The 17,889-nt window shown below is 48.4% G+C and overlaps 2 protein-coding genes across 2 annotated transcripts; one reads left to right on the forward strand and one right to left on the reverse strand.

The window, feature by feature from the left end:
- On the reverse strand, window positions 1–162 carry PtA15_1A252 (uncharacterized protein; the record flags this gene model as incomplete). Its single annotated transcript, XM_053165260.1, has 1 exon — window positions 1–162. One exon carries the CDS (start codon window positions 160–162, stop codon window positions 1–3), a length of 162 nt encoding a protein of 53 aa, XP_053016469.1.
- Window positions 163–15,985: 15,823 nt separating this feature from the next.
- Window positions 15,986–16,681, forward strand: PtA15_1A253 (uncharacterized protein; the record flags this gene model as incomplete). The annotated part of the gene is made up of 2 exons (XM_053165261.1): window positions 15,986–16,186; window positions 16,556–16,681. 2 exons carry the CDS (start codon window positions 15,986–15,988, stop codon window positions 16,679–16,681), a joined length of 327 nt encoding a protein of 108 aa, XP_053016470.1.
- Between the last annotated feature and the right edge of the window lie 1,208 nt (window positions 16,682–17,889).

Genomic DNA, 17,889 nt, shown 5'->3' on the forward strand with positions numbered 1-17,889 from the left:
CTAGAATTGAAGCGTTCGCAGTGCATCCACAACGTTGACGTCATAGTCCGAGTCCGTAAAGCGCACTGCGCACAAGTCCGTAACGTACACCGCGCACACTGTAAAAGTGTAGTATTTGAAGGATGAGGGGAATTTTCCATTTTCTTGCTCATTGGAATGCATGTTGAAAGTTATATAAGGTGCTTGAAGTGGTTTTGCATAAATATGTGCATTTAAACTGGCAGCTGAGTGTGAAAATGGTAGGTCAATTGCTTTGTAGAAACAGTTATTTACAAAAGAACTCAATGAGAAGTAAATACAATTGTTAAGAATAGAAAAACAATAGATCTTTTTATAGTAAAGAAATAAGTAATTAAATAAATACCTTGAAGAGAAACCTGAACAACAAATAAATCTCAAACAATGACAACAGACAACGATGATAAGCACAAGGAAATATCACAGCAAAAAATAGCCTGAAAAAACAAATGATTAAATGAATATGCCAATACAATAATAATATGTTAGGATGGATGGATGTATGAAGTAACTATCTGCCCAGAGGCTAGATCTAGCTCTTCCTGAATGCTTAGGGTGATTGATGATTGAGATTGAACTTTGATTTGATTGAACGGGCCCAAAGGAGATTATCTTCAAGTATTGTTTGGGTGTTGATGATTGTTGAGTGAAGAGGTACAATCAGAATGGATGAAGATTGATCAGAGAGTAGATTGGAGAGTAGTGATGAAAAAAGGGAGTGGAACGGAATGGGGAAGAATAAAGTTATTGGCAAGTTTTTAGGTTTTGGATGTGGAGTTCTGAACCAATTAAGATGACGTCATATGCATAAGAGTATGTATAACCACAATGTGTGAGTATAAACTTGACACTGAGCTGCATATGTATAAAACCATACTTGATATAGTGAGGGCCAGGCTCAAACAAAATTTGTTGATATTTTGTCATTCTCAGAGCTTCTTCACCCGGGGAGGTAAAACCGGGTTGCTAAAACCCCTGGATGGCAACTCAACTTTTGCATATAGCAACCTGCAAGACTCTGGCACCCACCCGTGGCTGCTATATACACAGACGCACCAGAAGCACCCCCCAATGACCAAGTCATCAAAGGGAGATACAGTGCTCCATGACCATACAGCCGGTCATCAATGACTCACATATCACACTAGTGTATGAATGACTGGTGTAGCCGGCCGTTGATAGCTTGAAAACCTCCCTTAGACCGACATAGCCGGTCATCAAGAGCTCTCAATGACTTGCTGTAGTCATTGAGAGCTCTCTCAATGACTGGCTACCCCGTTCCAGTAGCCAGTCATCAAGAGAGCTCTTAATGACCACAGCCAGTCATTGAGAGAGCTCACAATGACCGGGGTAGCCAGTCATTAAGAGAGCTCACGATGAACGGGGTAGCCAGTCATCCAGAGAGCTCTCAATGACTGGTATAGCCAGTCATCAAGAGAGCTCTCAATGACCGGTATAGCCAGTCATTGATAGAGCTCTCAATGACTGGTATAGCCAGTCATCAAGAGAGCTCTCAATGACCGGTATAGCCAGTCATTGATAGAGCTCTCAATGACCGGTGAGCAGTGAGCCAGTCATTGAGATAGCTCTTGATGACCAGTATAGATGGTCATTGATTTTCTCAATAACCGGTATAGCTGGTCATCAATTTTCTTGATGTTTGGTATATGCAACCGGTCATCAATAGCTTTTGATGCTCTCAATAACCGGACAGCCAGTCATCAATAGCTTGAATTGCTCTCAATGACTGTTTTGATGGCGGGTTGTAGCTGTTCTAGGCTTGTTGTATTATTTGGGTTGGTGAGTTTGGAGGGGGGATGAGCTGGGATGAGTTGCTATTGAGTTGCTAGCGGGTTGCCAGATGTAGCAACCTGATGTCAATTTTTACCTCCAGAGGCAAAATAGAAACTGACTTGCCACCCCGGGTGGGTGGTGTTTTTTGGGTTTGGGTTGGTAAACGCGGGATAGCAACCTGGTTTACCTCCCCGGGTGGAGATGCTCTCAGGCTTTCATGACGCCTTTTGTCACATTTGATTATAGTGTGATGAAGGAAGCTGGTTTTTCTTCTTTGAATCCAGTTTTTTTTGATTGTGCGTTCACAGAGCTGATTTTTCTTCTTCAAATCCAGTTTTTGATTTTGTGTTTACGGAGCTGAGCTCTCTTTGAATCCAGTTTTTCAATTATGTGTTTACAGCCCATTATAATAACCAAAGAACAAAACTAATCACAAGCCAAAAAAACAAAGAGGCTACTCGTAGAAAAACAGAGTACAAATCAAGCCCATAAAACTGATGTGAGTGGTTTCAAGACTGGATTAAGTAGAATTTCTGACCATCTAGCACCAAAACACAAGAACACTTTTGATTCTTTGACTATATTACAGATACACGTGAGAACATGTTTCTACATTAAGGGTGTTCAAAGTTTAAATCATAAAATTTTCAATGCATAAAATCATAAAATCATAAAACTTTCAAGTGATGATTTCATATGTACCATTCTAGAAATGTTGCTCTAATTTGAGTACTTGGGTGCAACATATTTTTTCAGCTTAGAATTTTATGATTTTATGGTGTTATGATTTTATGCAAGTCAACTTTGAACACCCTAATTTGGGTGAGTACCAGATACCAGGGGGAACGGGGGATGTTTTAAAAAATGAACACAAGCACAAATATTGAGAGGTAAAAATGGGGCTAGACACCGTGGGCACAATTGGATTAAAGTTTACCCGGTATTGTGTTCTTTCGCCCACATTTTCCTCCCTTATCTTTGGTACTCATGTCGCATTTGATTGCCTTTCTTGCCACTTTATTCTTGCTTGGTTTTGGTTTGATCAATGACAATGAGTTTTTGTCTCCTCAGCGGAAATGGGGGTGCGAAAATCCCGAGAAGAATGAGGTCAAAGAGTTCGTCTGGACATTATCAACTTGATCGAGTAGTTTGATCGTCGGTAAACGCGTAAAATTGTAGAGCTGAAAAAGATTATTCGCGCTCCAGTCAGCCATTCTTCAAGTGGAACAAGGTGAATTCAGGAATTTAGAAATACATTCAGCTGCCGAATGAAAGAAGAGACATTACTGTGCCAAAAGAATTTAGGCAAGATCATCGTGGCAAATTTGGTGTTCGCTGCAAGAAGAAAGATTTAGGTTAGATTGCTAATTTGAATTTTAAAGGCGACCACACGCACCATGTGCCAGAACAAAGGCGTCCCCTGGACCATTCCAACGCTGATTGGGGCAAGAATTCAGTCGGTCAGTAAACAGTGATACACCTCAGCACCTGCGTTACTAGTTGCACTCACAATTTATGGTCTGTATTCTTCATGACTGCAAAGATGGTAGAGTTTGCTTATGAAAGCCTACATGAGCACACAGTCAGGAATACGCAGTGATGGATCTAATACACAATTCAAACTTACAGTGCACTGGGGTGCTGCACTTGGCTCCGGCTTCAGCGGGCGCGAAATCTCAAGGGCATCAGGAGAGTTGCTCTTTACACTCAGGAAAAACTTTTGATAAATCTAGGTTCATAAGCTCTTGGCAACTATTTGGACAATTCATACTACTGTTGGATGGAATCTGGCGGAATTTTGAAGAACCGGGGATGTGGATTTCATCTGCTGAAGAATATTTGTTATTGTATTTATGGAGAACTTTGAAGGCTGGACAACTGAAGAAAGATTCCACAGTGGGGATATCAGTGTCTATATAGGTCTGATAGGTTTAGTTCAAACAAGTTACAGTTATTTATTATATATGGTTCAAAAATTGGATTACTTTTAGCCCTGATATTATAGATTGGAGATTATTTGGAAAACTTCTAGCCCTGGCAAGTGTCAGAGGGTAGTAAATATCTATGCAGAAGAAATAACCACAAACTCTAATCAGCAAGACTCAGCCATATTAAACAAGACAGTACTCAGATTGGAAAAAGAATTATCAAGAATTTTTGCCATTGGACTAATCAATTTTTTTACACTGAAAGAAAAGATGCCAGCAAGTATTTAAAACCTTGGACTCAAGACCTCAAGATTGAAAACACCTAAAATTAGTGTAGGATCTAAATTAATTTCTTTCCACACCTTGTCTATATTTGATTAGTTGGGGGAGGAACTCACACTCTTTCACAAGTCACTCTTTTATCTGCCATCCTTCCTTCAGCTATTTTCACAATCATAATCAACCCCACCAAACTCAAACTCATAGAACTAATCAAAAAACAAAAAATCCTACCTCCTGGGCATGAGACTAAACTGTTCAACCTTTCTGTTCAACCCCAACTGCTAATACTTAAACTAGGTTTGAATTTTACGGTTCAACAAATCAAGTGCAACTCTAAAAACACTCAAAATAAAAAATAAAAATCAAATTCAGCATAAACACATCAACACATTAATCAAAAGACAAAAACTCACCGGTTTCAATTTTATAAGTTGGGGGAGGTGTTCTCACTTCTCTAAAAACCCTCAGATTGGTATCCTTTCTCTCTTATTCTCAACCTCTCTCAGATTCTCACTCTCACTTAAAGGTTGGAGAAAACCATTTTTAAGTTGGGGGAGGGGTGTCTCTCAAAGACTGGTCTAGATCAATTTTTTTAATTTGTTTCAGCTCAGATCATTTGATCATCCTCCAGGAAAAATATGTGATTCAGCTCATTGACAGATTGATCAAGAAACCAGGCTGCAAGCTGGGAGAGGAGGCCAACGTTAAATCTTACCGGTTAGGATCAAGGGAAACATTGCAACTCAACGATCGTTATTGGACGGCTGGTGCAATCGTTATACTCAACAAATGTTATTGGACGGCGGGTGGTTGGATGCATGGGAGAAGTGTGATGGTTGTTTTTGGGTGATTGAAAGAATCGGTGGCGGCTACACAAGGAAGAATGGACCAACAAGAGGGCCTTCTTTAATAGACGATATCGTTGGTGGTTTTCCTGGTTCTTCTGGGCAACAAATCCGATGCAGCGGCGATAACAATGACGTCAGGTGACGCGGTCAGCTGTTTTTTAAAACACGACACACAGGAGGTTGGCGATCTTGACTGGTGATCCGATTCAAAGATAGCCAAAGTAGGGCAAAGACGATAAACACGAGTTGAAGAATACAAGTTGGGGGAGGATTAGCTCTTGATATCCTCCCAGGAAATGTGGAAAAAGCCCACTAGAATGGATAGTGACTTGAACATACTTGGACGGACATCACCGGCGAAGATATTGGACACAAACGGCAACCATTGGAGTGCAGGACTCGGCGAGGGCGGATTGGCGTGCAGTTGGAAGACGGCGGATGATCGGCGGCATTAGACCGGTGTCCACGACCGGAGATTCAAACCTCAAGACTAGCATTAACAACTCATACACGGACAACAATCAACCTCAACAAACTTCAACACATCAAGACACAAATCTACAATTGGAATAACAACAATAATCAAAACAGAATCGTCTGGGGACAGACAATAAGTTGGGGGAGGATGTGGTATGCTTTATGGTTACCCATCTAGCCCATTTCAAAATTTCCTGTTTTCTCATATGTACACTCACAAATCACCCAATACGGCAACACCACTGGATTCTACGGCCAAAACTACACAGGACACCATGGACAACACACCTTAAACCCCTCTGGATCACAAGTTACAACCCCTTCAAGACACCATCATTCAGTTACATACACACAAAACACCATACTCAGGTCATGTAATCCGTTACATGAACCACACTTACCCAGGACATGTAATCAGTTACATGTACCACCCTGACAGTTTGTCTACCCTTCAAATATCCTTTACCTCTGTAGAGACTGTAAAATGAAGATGTGTCTGGTGAGAGTCGAACTCACGACCTCAGCTATGCTGAGACACATACTAGAGTGCTGCCTTTACCAACTAGGCTACAGACGCTTGTGGCTGCCAGCTGGGTGGTTGGTTGGTAGTGCTCATGGGTCAATCCAACAGCCCTCCATACTCTGGTGATACATCATGGTAGCAGACTAACAGACAACTCAACAACCTCATCAGCTGCACTCATTTCATTGTGTTATGCACATGTCATGTAGTGTCATGCAGTGTTATGCACGCTTGATGCAGGCTTATACAGTCTTATGCAGGTGCATGCAGACTAGTGTAATAGGGGCTGCAGTCTGACAGTTGACAAATGACATCATGCAGGTGGCAAGATAGCAAAAACCCCTCATGCAGCTTGCAGATGACATCATTTGACAGGCCAGGCCAGCTAAAACATCTCACCTCCTATTTCTCACTAGCCAAATTCCCTCATATGACATCATGACCTCATGTGCCCTGTCAACCACCAGCCAAAATACCTCTTTGTAGTCTTCAGGGCAGCTAAAACCCCTCATTCTCTTGTTCCCCTGGAGCTAAAATCCCTCACTCTTTTCTATTTAAGGAGGCTCTCCTCCCCCCAGTTGTAATTTCTCTCAGCAAACTACTTGTGCTCAGCTTACCCCATAACAGTACAACACTCGCTCACTCTACAGTATTAGCCCCACTCTATATTGTGGTTTTAAAACCCTTACATACAAATTACAACCTCATGACAACACTTACTCATCAGCTACATCACCATAACCCTTAAGCCACCTGCTCAAAGTAGGCTATCTTTTGATACACCTCCACTATCACTACATAAACCGTCCAATCGTAGATTGGGGGGCTTGTTTTAGTGTCTAGTGACCCAGGAAAGGCAGAGGTAACCTCATTCATCCCTTTCCGCACTCAGCAAAAGGTTCTCAGGAACACTTTTGAGCTTTACAACAGCTGGGGCAGTGCCATTGGGGGGATTGTCTGAGGGGTCACATTCAACACCCACCCGGCAAGTGAGGGTGAAAAAGTCGTCCGTGGCTTGGTGGTTTGACATTGACTGACGGATAAAATTTGTCTCAGTTCTAGCCCGGGGATAATGAATTGGGCAAGATACTCACCACAATTTTTGATGCTAGGATTGGGAATGCAAGGGGTGCACTTGATTTGATGGTTGTTTCGTGGGCCTATGGGAGGTGCGGCGGTCAAACAGTGGCTGAGTTAGCAAGCAGGACGGACGAGGTGAAAGGGGTAAAGAGGGGGGGACAGACCGGATTAGGGGTATTGCTGGGAGGGTTGGCAGTTACGGCTGGGTGGATGGCGGATGGGTGAAAATCTTTTCGCCGGGTGGGCGGCGGGACAGGCGGCGGTACCGGCTGGCCGGAGGTTAGGTTTTGTCGAGGTGGGAGGAGGTCCGGGGGGCATGGTGGTCGGGGAGAGAGAGATGGTGGAGAGAGGGAAGAAAGAGGAAGAATCGGAAGATTTGGAAGGGGATACAGGGCAGGGGGCTGAAATGAAAAAGTGTGTGTGTCGGATTTTCAGCCTCGCGAGCTCGCAAGCTTTTCTAACATGGCTGTAAGTTAGAGTCTGGTCGATCCCGCGCCCCGGCTCCACTCTTTTTCTGGGTAGGAACCGGAGCGGAGCGCAGCGTAGCGAGGTCCTGTGGTCCATGGAAGCAATCCATAGCAACAGGCCTTGGAACACGTCTGGAGCGCCTCTTCCCCCTCCGGAAGAAGCAAACCTCAGGTTGGCTAGGGGACTGGCTCCCAAGCCTCCCCCTTGCGCCTTTGTCACGCTGGTGACGGTAAGAGATACCGCCTAGGTGACACGTGCCAGCTCAGAGTGGCCCCAAGGCCTAGCCCCGATGGGGGGGGACGCTGGCGGACATAAAAGAGAGCCCTTCCGGCTGCCCTTCATTCGCCAGCTCCTGCCATCGCCCTTTTCGCTACGAGCATCACATTCCTTCTGTCACTCGACTTTCCTCTCACTTTTCGGCATCAACAGAAAACCCAATCTCTCCTTTCGATAAAACTCTTTCGCTATAAAAACACGCAACAATGACCGACAGAATCGCTCAGTTAACTAACCGATTCCGGAATGCTACCTCGGGCTCTGACCCAAACCCCAGCGGAGAACCTGCACCTACAGGACCACAGACAGGGCCTAGCACCGGGGAGGTAGACCCCAACTCCACGGACTCCACCGATGGACAGAGGCAAGCCGACAACCCTTTGGGGCCCCAGACACAAGCACCGGCGAAGGGCCAACCCGGGAAAAAGGGCGTCCAAACCAGAAGCGCAGCCAAGATAGGTGTCGTTCCCAACCCTACAGACGCCGAGTCGTCAACCGCCAGCACGGCATCCAAAGGGAAGGGCGAAGCCCAAAAGACCACAGACAACCCTATCGAAACCGTCACCCTTTTGGGAGATCGGAGCGGTAAGCCTCGCGAACTCCACTTGCAAACCTTGAAAGATAATCAGGCTTACGCCCTACATCTTCATCCCATGCAGTAGGATCCAAAGGCAAGTCGTCCGGAAAGTCCGACCGTTCAAGCGAGCGATCAGTCATCCTGACCGAGGCAATGGCAGCCACGAAAGCCGGCGAGAAAGACAAAGCCACGATGCTGTGGGATGTGTATGTCGCCCTCTCGGGCGTGGCATCAGCGGAACCAGCAAAGACCATACCGGCCAAACACGCTCGCGAGGAATCAGTCGAAGTCTTAGACCAACTGACTGGTCAAGCCAACGCACAAGCAGAGAACCACGAAGTGGTTGTCGTGCAAGAAGGGGAGCTGGATTTTGGTGAGCGCTGTCCCAAGGTCACACATCAGATTGATAAAGACACTTACCAAATCCAACCGTCTAAGCTGTCAACAAGATAAACTTGCATAAAGACGTGGGGTTCACGCCCTACTTCGACAAGAACCTAAAGGAGCTAAGGGCGCCAATCCCGCTAACCATTTTTAATAAGAAATGGCAAGATTGAGCGATACTGCATTACGCAGAGAAGCGACCGAAGGGCGAAGATTCCGGGTCCGAGAGCCGCAATTGCTACACCGGCCTCCCTTATCCCTTGGAATGGACTCAGACGTTCAGTGAATGGACCACGAACCACCAGGGCTTCTACATTTCCCTACGCGATGTCTACCAGTTCAGGACTTTTGCTGGGTGGGTCTTGACCCACAAAGGGCATTGCGACAAAATCTTAGCCAGACACGGGTTTATGGCGGCCCTCCGGTATGATGTGAACGTCCGCTCCACGGTTTTTGCGCACCAGGTCATGGTGAATGGCAGACCATCGGTGGCAGACATCTCGGTCTTCCGAACTGACATCGCGGAGGAGACGTATTCCGACGCTCGCAATTTCGGCGAAATCGGCATGACCGACAACCCCTACGCCGAGAACGGGCTCCGATCCGGCTGGGATCCCTTGACAGGGGCGCCCAAACCCAACAAAAACGGACAGAAGCCAATCTTCAACCGACAATCGGAAGAAAGCGACCAGACCGGCCAAAGCGGACCGAAAGGCCAGAGGACCAGCGGCTATAAGGGGAAGAACTTTAACCCTCGCCACAAGGAGCAGAAAGCGACACTCGGAGGTGGAAGCAACCCCTCAAAAAGCCCAGACACCACACCGTAAGTGGTTCCTCATCCTTCCCCCTGTCGGTCCTGTCTTAATTCAGACAAACCCACAGTTCCTGAGATTTGTTTGGTCTCCCCTTCCTGTAACAGGAAACAGACCTAACACTCTTCAGACGAGCTAGGAAACGAACGAAGAATCTCTTCTCTAATCGTTGTTTCTCTCTATGCTTGCTGGGTTTCCCTTTGTCTTTGTAAATAGGCCACTAGGCATCTTGGCCGCCAAAGTTAGCAATACACCCCATGCCGTTCAGGCAGATGGAAATTCCCCTTTTAACGCCACCTGGCCGCTTAAAGTAACGTGTGAAATGAACCTCCCAGAATGGAGGGCAGCTCTGTTGAAAGCGGGTTTGCTCCCCGAGTTTCAGGACATGCTGGACGGTTTCGAGCATGGGTTTCCCCAAGGAATACCGCAACATGGCTGCGATGGACTTGCACATTTCACTCCACCGAACCACGCCTCTGCCCTACTGGCTAGAGACAAGATTGAAACGTCAATTCAACGGGAAGTGGCCGCAAAGCGCATGTTCCGGCCGTTTACTCACAAGGAGGTCCACGAACACTTCCCGTTCTTTCGGTCCAACCCACTTGGAGCCGTCATTAACGGAGATGGGTCCCTACGCCCAATTAATGACCTCTCCTTTCCACGGGATAACCCGGCCATCCCGTCCGTGAATTCCTTCGTGGACGCCGACAATTTCCCAACAACATGGGATGACTTCAACCAAGTCTCTAGATTTTTCAGAGGACGATCAAAGCCATGCCTACTGGCCCTTTTCAACTGGGAAAAGGCCTATCGCCAGATTCCAACTGCCAAAGACCAGTGGCCGTACTTGTTAGTACAAGATTTCGAAGAGAAGCTCTACGTCGACACACGGATTACCTTTGGCGGCGTAGCAGGCTGCGGGTCTTTCGGCCGCCCAGCGGACGCATGGAAACTCTTGATGATGAAAGAGTTCGACCTTGTAACTGTGTTCCGCTGGGTCGATGATAACCTCTTCATCAAAGAACTAGACTCAGACGTGGATATGACAGCCGTGGTAGAGAGGTCCGCCCAGCTCGGCGTCAAAACCAATGAGGAGAAGTTCTGCAACTTTGCGGAAGAGCAGAAATTCATTGGCTTCATCTGGAACGGCATGACAAAGACAGTTCATCTACCACTGGGGAAGCTACAAGACCGGATTACCCAAATTCAAGAGTTTCAGGTCCCCAAAAGGAAATTCACATATAACCAAGTCAAAGTCCTAGCGGGCCAACTCAATCATGTCTCTTATCTCCTACCGCAACTGTGGTGCTACCTCTGTGGGCTCTATGCCTGGCTGAAGAGCTGGAAGACTTTGAAGGCGAAGCGACCCGTTACGGCCACGGTCAAGCTAGACCTAGAACACTGGATGTTAACTCTTTGCTCCTTCAAAGAGACAAGAATAATCCCTAACCCCGAGTCAACGGAAATCGGGTGGATGGGCGACGCATCGACCAGTTATGGCATTGGCGTACTGATCGGTCGACACTGGGCCCGATTCCAGCTAGCAGAGGGCTGGGAAGGTACGACAAAGCCACACCGGAACATAGCCTGGGTGGAGACAGTCGCAATTCAAATCGGGATCTGCATGCTCCAGAAGCTCGGAGTCCGAGCGGGCAAAACACTCATTGTCTGGACAGACAATACCACAACGGAAGCCACGATCCGAAACAGGCGCTCACACGACTTCCACGTCAACGAGCAGTGGAAGGCCATCCAGAGGATGTTAGTCGAGCTGCAAATAGATTTGGTTGCAAAGAGGGTCACCTCAGCTGAGAACAAAGCTGACGCCCTATCCAGGGGAGACAGTTCGGGGCTAGAACCCAACTTCCAGGTACCGGTAATGTTACCGTTAGACTTAGATTTGCTGTTCTGGCAACATTAATTCTTCAAAGCCTGTAATATACCCTATGGAAGAAGCTACAAGTAAAACCGTGTAAATATCCTGCCAAGACACGTCACATGCAAGACACTGCCACGTTTCCATCTATGTACAACCTGGTTTTGCATGTCCAAAAAAAAAAAAAAAAAAAAAAAAACCAATACATAGATAAAGGGGAAGAAAGAACGCGAGAAAGGGGCAGGGGACACAAAGCTCACACCCCTTCCCCAAAGCGTCAAACAATCCCAGAACCAAGACAGTCGCATATGGAACTAGCAAAAATAGCTGATTTCACTGCGAACGGCACAACACCGTGTGAACCGACTGCGACAGAAGTCCGCTACCTAAAAGGCTACGCATGGAATACACTGAAAGGCTACAACGCAGCGGTGAAGAAGCTCAAGAAAAGCTTGGCCGAGAAGTACCCACAGGGTTTCGAGCTTCCACTCACGGATGACAATATAGAAACCTTTTGCTGTTGGGCGGGTCGAGACGGGGACAACCCAGCTAGCCATGAAGTGGCCTCGACCACCTTAGTGAAATATCTGTCGGGCCTCAAGGTGTGGCACCTCTATCACAAAAAGCCGTATCCAACGGAGTGGGAAGGCCGCATAGAAGTTTTTCTCAAATCCTCAGCGAAAGCAGACGCCTCAATCCCAAGCAAACCGAAGAAAGAGGCAGTCCTCCTCTCCCACATGATTCACCTAGCCGAACACCTCATCGATGGTACGGCGGAAGAGAAGGCAGTCCTAGACCTGGCGCTAGTCGCTTTCTGGGGGATGGCCCGTCTAGCGGAATTGACTTACAACAGAGGAGAAGGCTCCTTAAGCAGATCAATGAAACTGCTCACTTCCGACGTCTCTACCGAAGACCCAAATCAGACCATCCTCACACTACGCAGTGCAAAGACCTGCAAACCGGGCGAGACACAACAAATCAAGCTAGCCCGTCTGCCCATTGCTCTCTGCCCTACTTTAGCTGTCAGGCGACGTATGGACGAAGTAGGAAAAGAAAGAACATCCCTTCTTGGCTACAATATGGATGGTCAGCGTCACCACCTGACGAGGTCTGCCGTAATCTCCATTTTAACAAGAATTTGGACAAAAGGAGGCTTCCATAGACTCTCCGGCCATTCCTTTCGAGTAGGGGGTGCATCCCTGCGGATGGCCCTGGGCATCAGTGTCGGAGAGATCTGCTCCCTCGGACGTTGGCAATCCACCTGCTACAAACTATACATTAGACAGTACTCCCCTGCCCAATTGAAAGAAGCTCTCTCTTTGCTATCCACTCTAGAGGATAGGTGGGTCAAACGAAGTTAATATCACACAATTTGTCAACTCTGTCAACTTGACCGGAGTGGGTGGGTTATCGTGCAAGGCTCAGGCTTCCGTCTTCTCGCCAGAGTTGATGGGTCTAGCACTGATCCCCCACTCGCGTGCTCTTTTTTCTTCTGCTCCGGGGGGTTTTCCCTCCTCTCGAGCCACCAAGACCCAGAACAAATTCTGAACCGTCTTCGGAGGCTCGGGGGACACACGGCGAAAGCCCCCCCCAACCCACACACAACCGGCTTGGAGCCCCCCTTAGTGGGGGTTTGGGCCGGTCTAGGGCAGCCGCAGAAGCGCAAGCTGACGCGCCTGCCTGAACCTGTAAGAGCATCCTTACCGGTCGAGCTGTGTTGGCGCGAGTTTTGACTCGCAGCTGTTGCAAACTAACTTAGCGACAGCGATTCAGCCGTATCGGTTTGGCTTGCGCGGGGTGGAGCTGAGTGGTGGGCGCGGGAAATGGCAGTTAGCTTCGAGCTAACCGTCACTAAATGCAGTGACGGTTAGCTGAAATTCAAGCTTCCCACTAATTTAGCTTGGGCTTAGCTACACCCGGTGTGGTTGAGATTGGTGGCTAAACTAGCTAATTTTGAGCTAAACTAGTCACCGGTAAGGATGCTCTAAGAGGAGAAAGTGAGAAACAAGGAGAGACTTCCCTGACCCCCGTAAGGGGGCAAAGTCCCGTCCGCACACGCCCACTAAGATCCTAAGGGGCTTAGTTGCGGCAGTTGCAAGGAATGGACTCACCGAGATTGGAGACCGGGATCCGTCACTCGTCAGTGCCGATAGCTGATCTGCGACGGGACTGTATCGACCAGATCCCATTTGCCTTTCTCTATTGAGGCATCTTATAATACTTTGTATGCCATTCGGAAGACTCCCGAAGGACACGACTTCGGTTCTCCAAGTAAGAACCTCTGCGGAGACCTCAGTTCTCCGGAGACTTCGGATCTCCAAGTAAAAACCTCGCCGGAAGTCATGGGGAGGAAAACGTTCTTAGTCCGTCTGCCGTGTGTATCGTCATTATGTACCATCACAAGTTGACCATCTCACCGTGGTCCCGGCCGAGCCCCAGCTGTCTCCACAAGTCTCCAGTGCAGCAGCCTCTTGACTGACGTCCAGGTCACAGGACACGCCTAAGCTCTCCGACATTTGCCTGCAAGAGCTTCCAGTACTCCCAACACTCCATGCCCTGGAACATGCGAGCGTTTCAACACCAAAGAAATTTCAAATTGGGATACATATGTTAATGTACACCGTGTAAAGTCACCGGTACCAGCCGGTACCTGAATGCCAAGGTCTTGAGGCTTTTCCTGGACTTGCCTAACACACGTTCACATAAGTCGACTAGCGTGTGGTGTGTGGTGTGTTGACGGAGTTCTGCGCTCCGGACGAGAGGACATCGTGCAAGGCGTATCGGTGGGGCATAAAAGCCGGATGGTTTCGTAGCGTCTCAGCTTCAGATAACTCAAGCTGGCAATCATTTTCCGGATCTTGCAACAGCCATTCATTATCGTAGCTCGCCCTCACTCTTTTGAGAAAGTATATCGAACACAGGCGCTTTCGGACATCTATCAATCAATCGACGAGAGACTTATTCGTGAGCCATCTCGTATTCTTGACTCATGGTTGAAAGCTATGACTCATTTCCCTTCCTGCGCACCTGTCCCTGTAATCCGCCAAGCCAGCTGAGCCCTCATCCGAGAAGATTTGAAGATTAGCAAGATGCAGGCATTCCATGGAATCGGTTCCCCATTGGGTCTCCTCTTCATCATCATTGCGGCCGTCCAATCAACTTTGGGGGATTTGGTGGGAAACCGGGTGAGCACAGGCGCACATTGCCACAGCTTGCCCTGCCCTGGTCACAACTCTTGAGGACGAGGATGGAAAGCAAACAGCCATTCTTACGGTCGACAATATTAGGGGGGTTCACGTAAGGCTGATTTCGAAAATCAGCAACCAAAACCAGCAGATGCAGCTTTTGAAAATTGTGAGAAAGCGAAAAGGTTTGGCTGGGCAGCTCCCCTTTGGAAGCAATCTGCAAGGCATAAACCTTACTCACGGGTGCATGAGCAGACGAAATCAGCATTGCTTTTTTTGCAACGTGAACCCCCCTATTCGAAGGGCGGACGGGTCCGATGACGAAGATCGCGAACATCTTATTCGGCAACACATCTGCACACTTCCTCATCCCCGCCCCAACCCACTGCCCATAACGTTTTCCTCGATATAGTCTTGTCATACATACATCTCCTTTCAATTAATAATAATTCCCGGAAACACCAAGTGAGAATCTGTGCAAATGGATGTGTTCTGCGACGTCTGTTACCAGAGTCGAGGGGTGGCTTCGCGGCCGCCGTCTGCTTGGCTACGGCTACCGCTCTGACCACTCGTCGCTTCCGCAAGCGGAAGAGCGGGGGTCTCTAGACAAGGTGACTGGAGTGAGTGCGGGGGAGAGACAAATTCTCAGATGAGACTCGCTAGATATGATTGTTGAGACCGGGAGGAAGGCAGATGTCTGTGGCCTGTGTTATGGCGGTGTTGTATCGTCCTGTGAGACCCCTTTTGGCTACCAGTTTTTGGTCAGGCCCATCCCGAAGCCAAGTGAAGCTCAGTCCGGCACAGTCATCCTGCCAATGGATTATATTGGATAAATCCGACTTTGCAACTGGGCGAAGGAACGGCCATGTTTGTACATCTGAGCAAGCTCATTTGGGCGCCAACAGGAGTGAAGAAGAAGACCGAGTTGGTTTACCCGATGGGTCATCAAACCTGTTCTAATATTTTTCCTCTCCGGTTGTAGGAAGGTGCTGCAAACCTTGAGAGACTGGCATGAGGCTGTTTCCGGAACCATTGGTTGATTGATAGATACACACTAGACTGTTCTGATCATTGGAGTATGGGAGGATGTGTTTGGAGGGGTGTTGGTTCAAGTGGATGATGGGAGGTTCTCCGACTGATTGGTTCTATGTAGTTGGATGAGGGTGATCTTATGCTCGGTCCAGCTACTGACAAAACAGTTCCCCCTGAATCCTGAATCCTGAATGCTAATTTGAATGCTTTGAATGGAGTGTTTTGAAGCCCAGTTCAGGCTATGTAGGTGGGATGGATTACATAAGCCAGCTAAGCTTCTGTTTATATGCCGCCCTGCCTCCGTGTTCCTCTTCCCCCAGCTAAGTGTGCCTTGTGAAAATAAAATAATACACAATATACATATTTTGTCTTTTGTTCATAAAAAATTCGTCTCCCGCAAGCCGAGCAAACACTCCCCACCCACCATGGCCCCGCCCTACTCCACCCTGCCCAACACCCGCCCCAGAATATCATCGCCCCTCACCTGCGAGCTGACGTTCGCCCGCCAGCCAGACCACCTCCTCATCGGCCACCCTAATAATGCCCAGCAGCAGCCCCAGCCTGGCCAGCCAACCCGCACCCTGCTCCTCTGCTCGGCTATCGACGCCCTCCTCTTCATCCACCTCGCCAGAGCACTCACGCCCTCCCTCCTCCCCCACGCCCACGCCCTCTGCGCATCCTCGCCCCTCAGCCCGCTCTGCACCGACCTGCTCGCAGCCCCGCTCCCCGCCGAGCTCATCATCCCCACCCTCGCCTTCCTCAAAGCCCTCAGCGGCTTCTGTCTCCTCCACACCGGCTCGACGATCTGCTCCTACGCCTCCAGCTCGCTGCTCCTCTATACCGCCCTCGCCGCCGCCGTCCATCTCTCCAGCCACAGCCCCTCCCTCCCCGCCTCGCTCGCCATCCTCATCGCCGCCCTCCTCCTCGCCGCCGTCGTCGTCTGTCTTCCGCTCCTCAGACTCACCCAAGTCCTGCTCGACCTCGAAGACCAACAGGCTCTCCAGGCCTCCCGCGCGAGCAACATCACCAAGCCCTCGTCGACCCACCAACCCAGGAAACCCACCTCCTCGTTCAGGCAATCCAACAAGGCTCGCTACCAACACCTCATGAACCCCTTCTAGGAGCCGCGCTATCGTTACAACATACTATCACCGTCTAATAATCATCTTGCCCCGGAACCCTCTCCTATCATGCTCATCAACTTAATCATCGTCTGCATCCGGCCATCTCTCTCTCTCTCTCTCTCTCTCTCTCTCTCTCTCTCTCTCTCTCTCTTGATCTCTTCGTCTTTCGCATCCTCAAGCAAAGCAGCTAGTCTGTCTTCACTTCTCTCCCTTCCCGAATCGTCATCGCCGTCCCTAGAAGAAAGTCTCGCTCGCACAGTCCCCCGCTGCATCTGCCTCTCTCTGCCTCGTCCTCGTTTTTGCTCCCCCAGCCACCCCATCTCGCTCTGTAAACCTCCCCTGCTCCCCGCCCTTGTCTCTCGTAAGCCTCATTTATCTCTCTCTCTCTCTCCTGATTCTCTCAGTCGAACAAATCACTAATACATCATCCACACGCTTTCTCTAGCTGCCCATCAGACCCGATTCGCTGGACCCCGATACGGACATCATCGGTCTCACCAGCCTTCTTCCGAACAGCACCGCATTCTTACAACCCCGTTGGCCCGCAACTCCCTTCACCGCCGCATCATGCAGCCATCTCCCACACACCACAATCCCCACATTATTTTTTTTCCTTATGGCCCTAGCGGTCCTCCTTCTTTTCTTTCATCTGCCCGTCTTCGTATATGTGTACGTGTGTGTATGCATTGTCCTGAGTACATACATATATACCCCGATGTCTACATTTCGGCTCACCTTTTCTCAACTCTTTTATTACGACATTGGTGCATGATGGTCTCTTGGTTGTGTGTGGGATGGACTGATGGGCCTTTTCTTCCTTCCCTTTTTATATACTTAATTTATCATTATTATCATTATCAAGAAACGTTGTTCCGAAATTTCCAACCAGCTTTTGTCTTGCCATGGAAAAAGAAAGTTTCTGCTCGATGGAATTGTGGCTATAGAGCTTGTTCCAGGATGCTGGTGCAGGGACACGGGAATGCCTGAAAGACTAGCCAGGCCAGCGTCACGGCCTTATACTCAGTAAAGCTAGCGGCGCGGCAATGAAAGGGATTCTTGTTTGTGTTAGATGTGTATTTCAATGCGAGAAAAAACAATTTATCAGAGGAAAGAACGACCAGATAAAAAATGCGGAGATAGAGATCACAAAAAAGAGAGACAGTAGAAGCAAGAGAGAGAAAGAGAGAGAGAGAGAGAGAGATAGA

This window comes from Puccinia triticina, chromosome 1A (genome assembly GCF_026914185.1).
Source record: "Puccinia triticina chromosome 1A, complete sequence".
Taxonomy (NCBI): Eukaryota; Fungi; Basidiomycota; class Pucciniomycetes; order Pucciniales; family Pucciniaceae; genus Puccinia; species Puccinia triticina.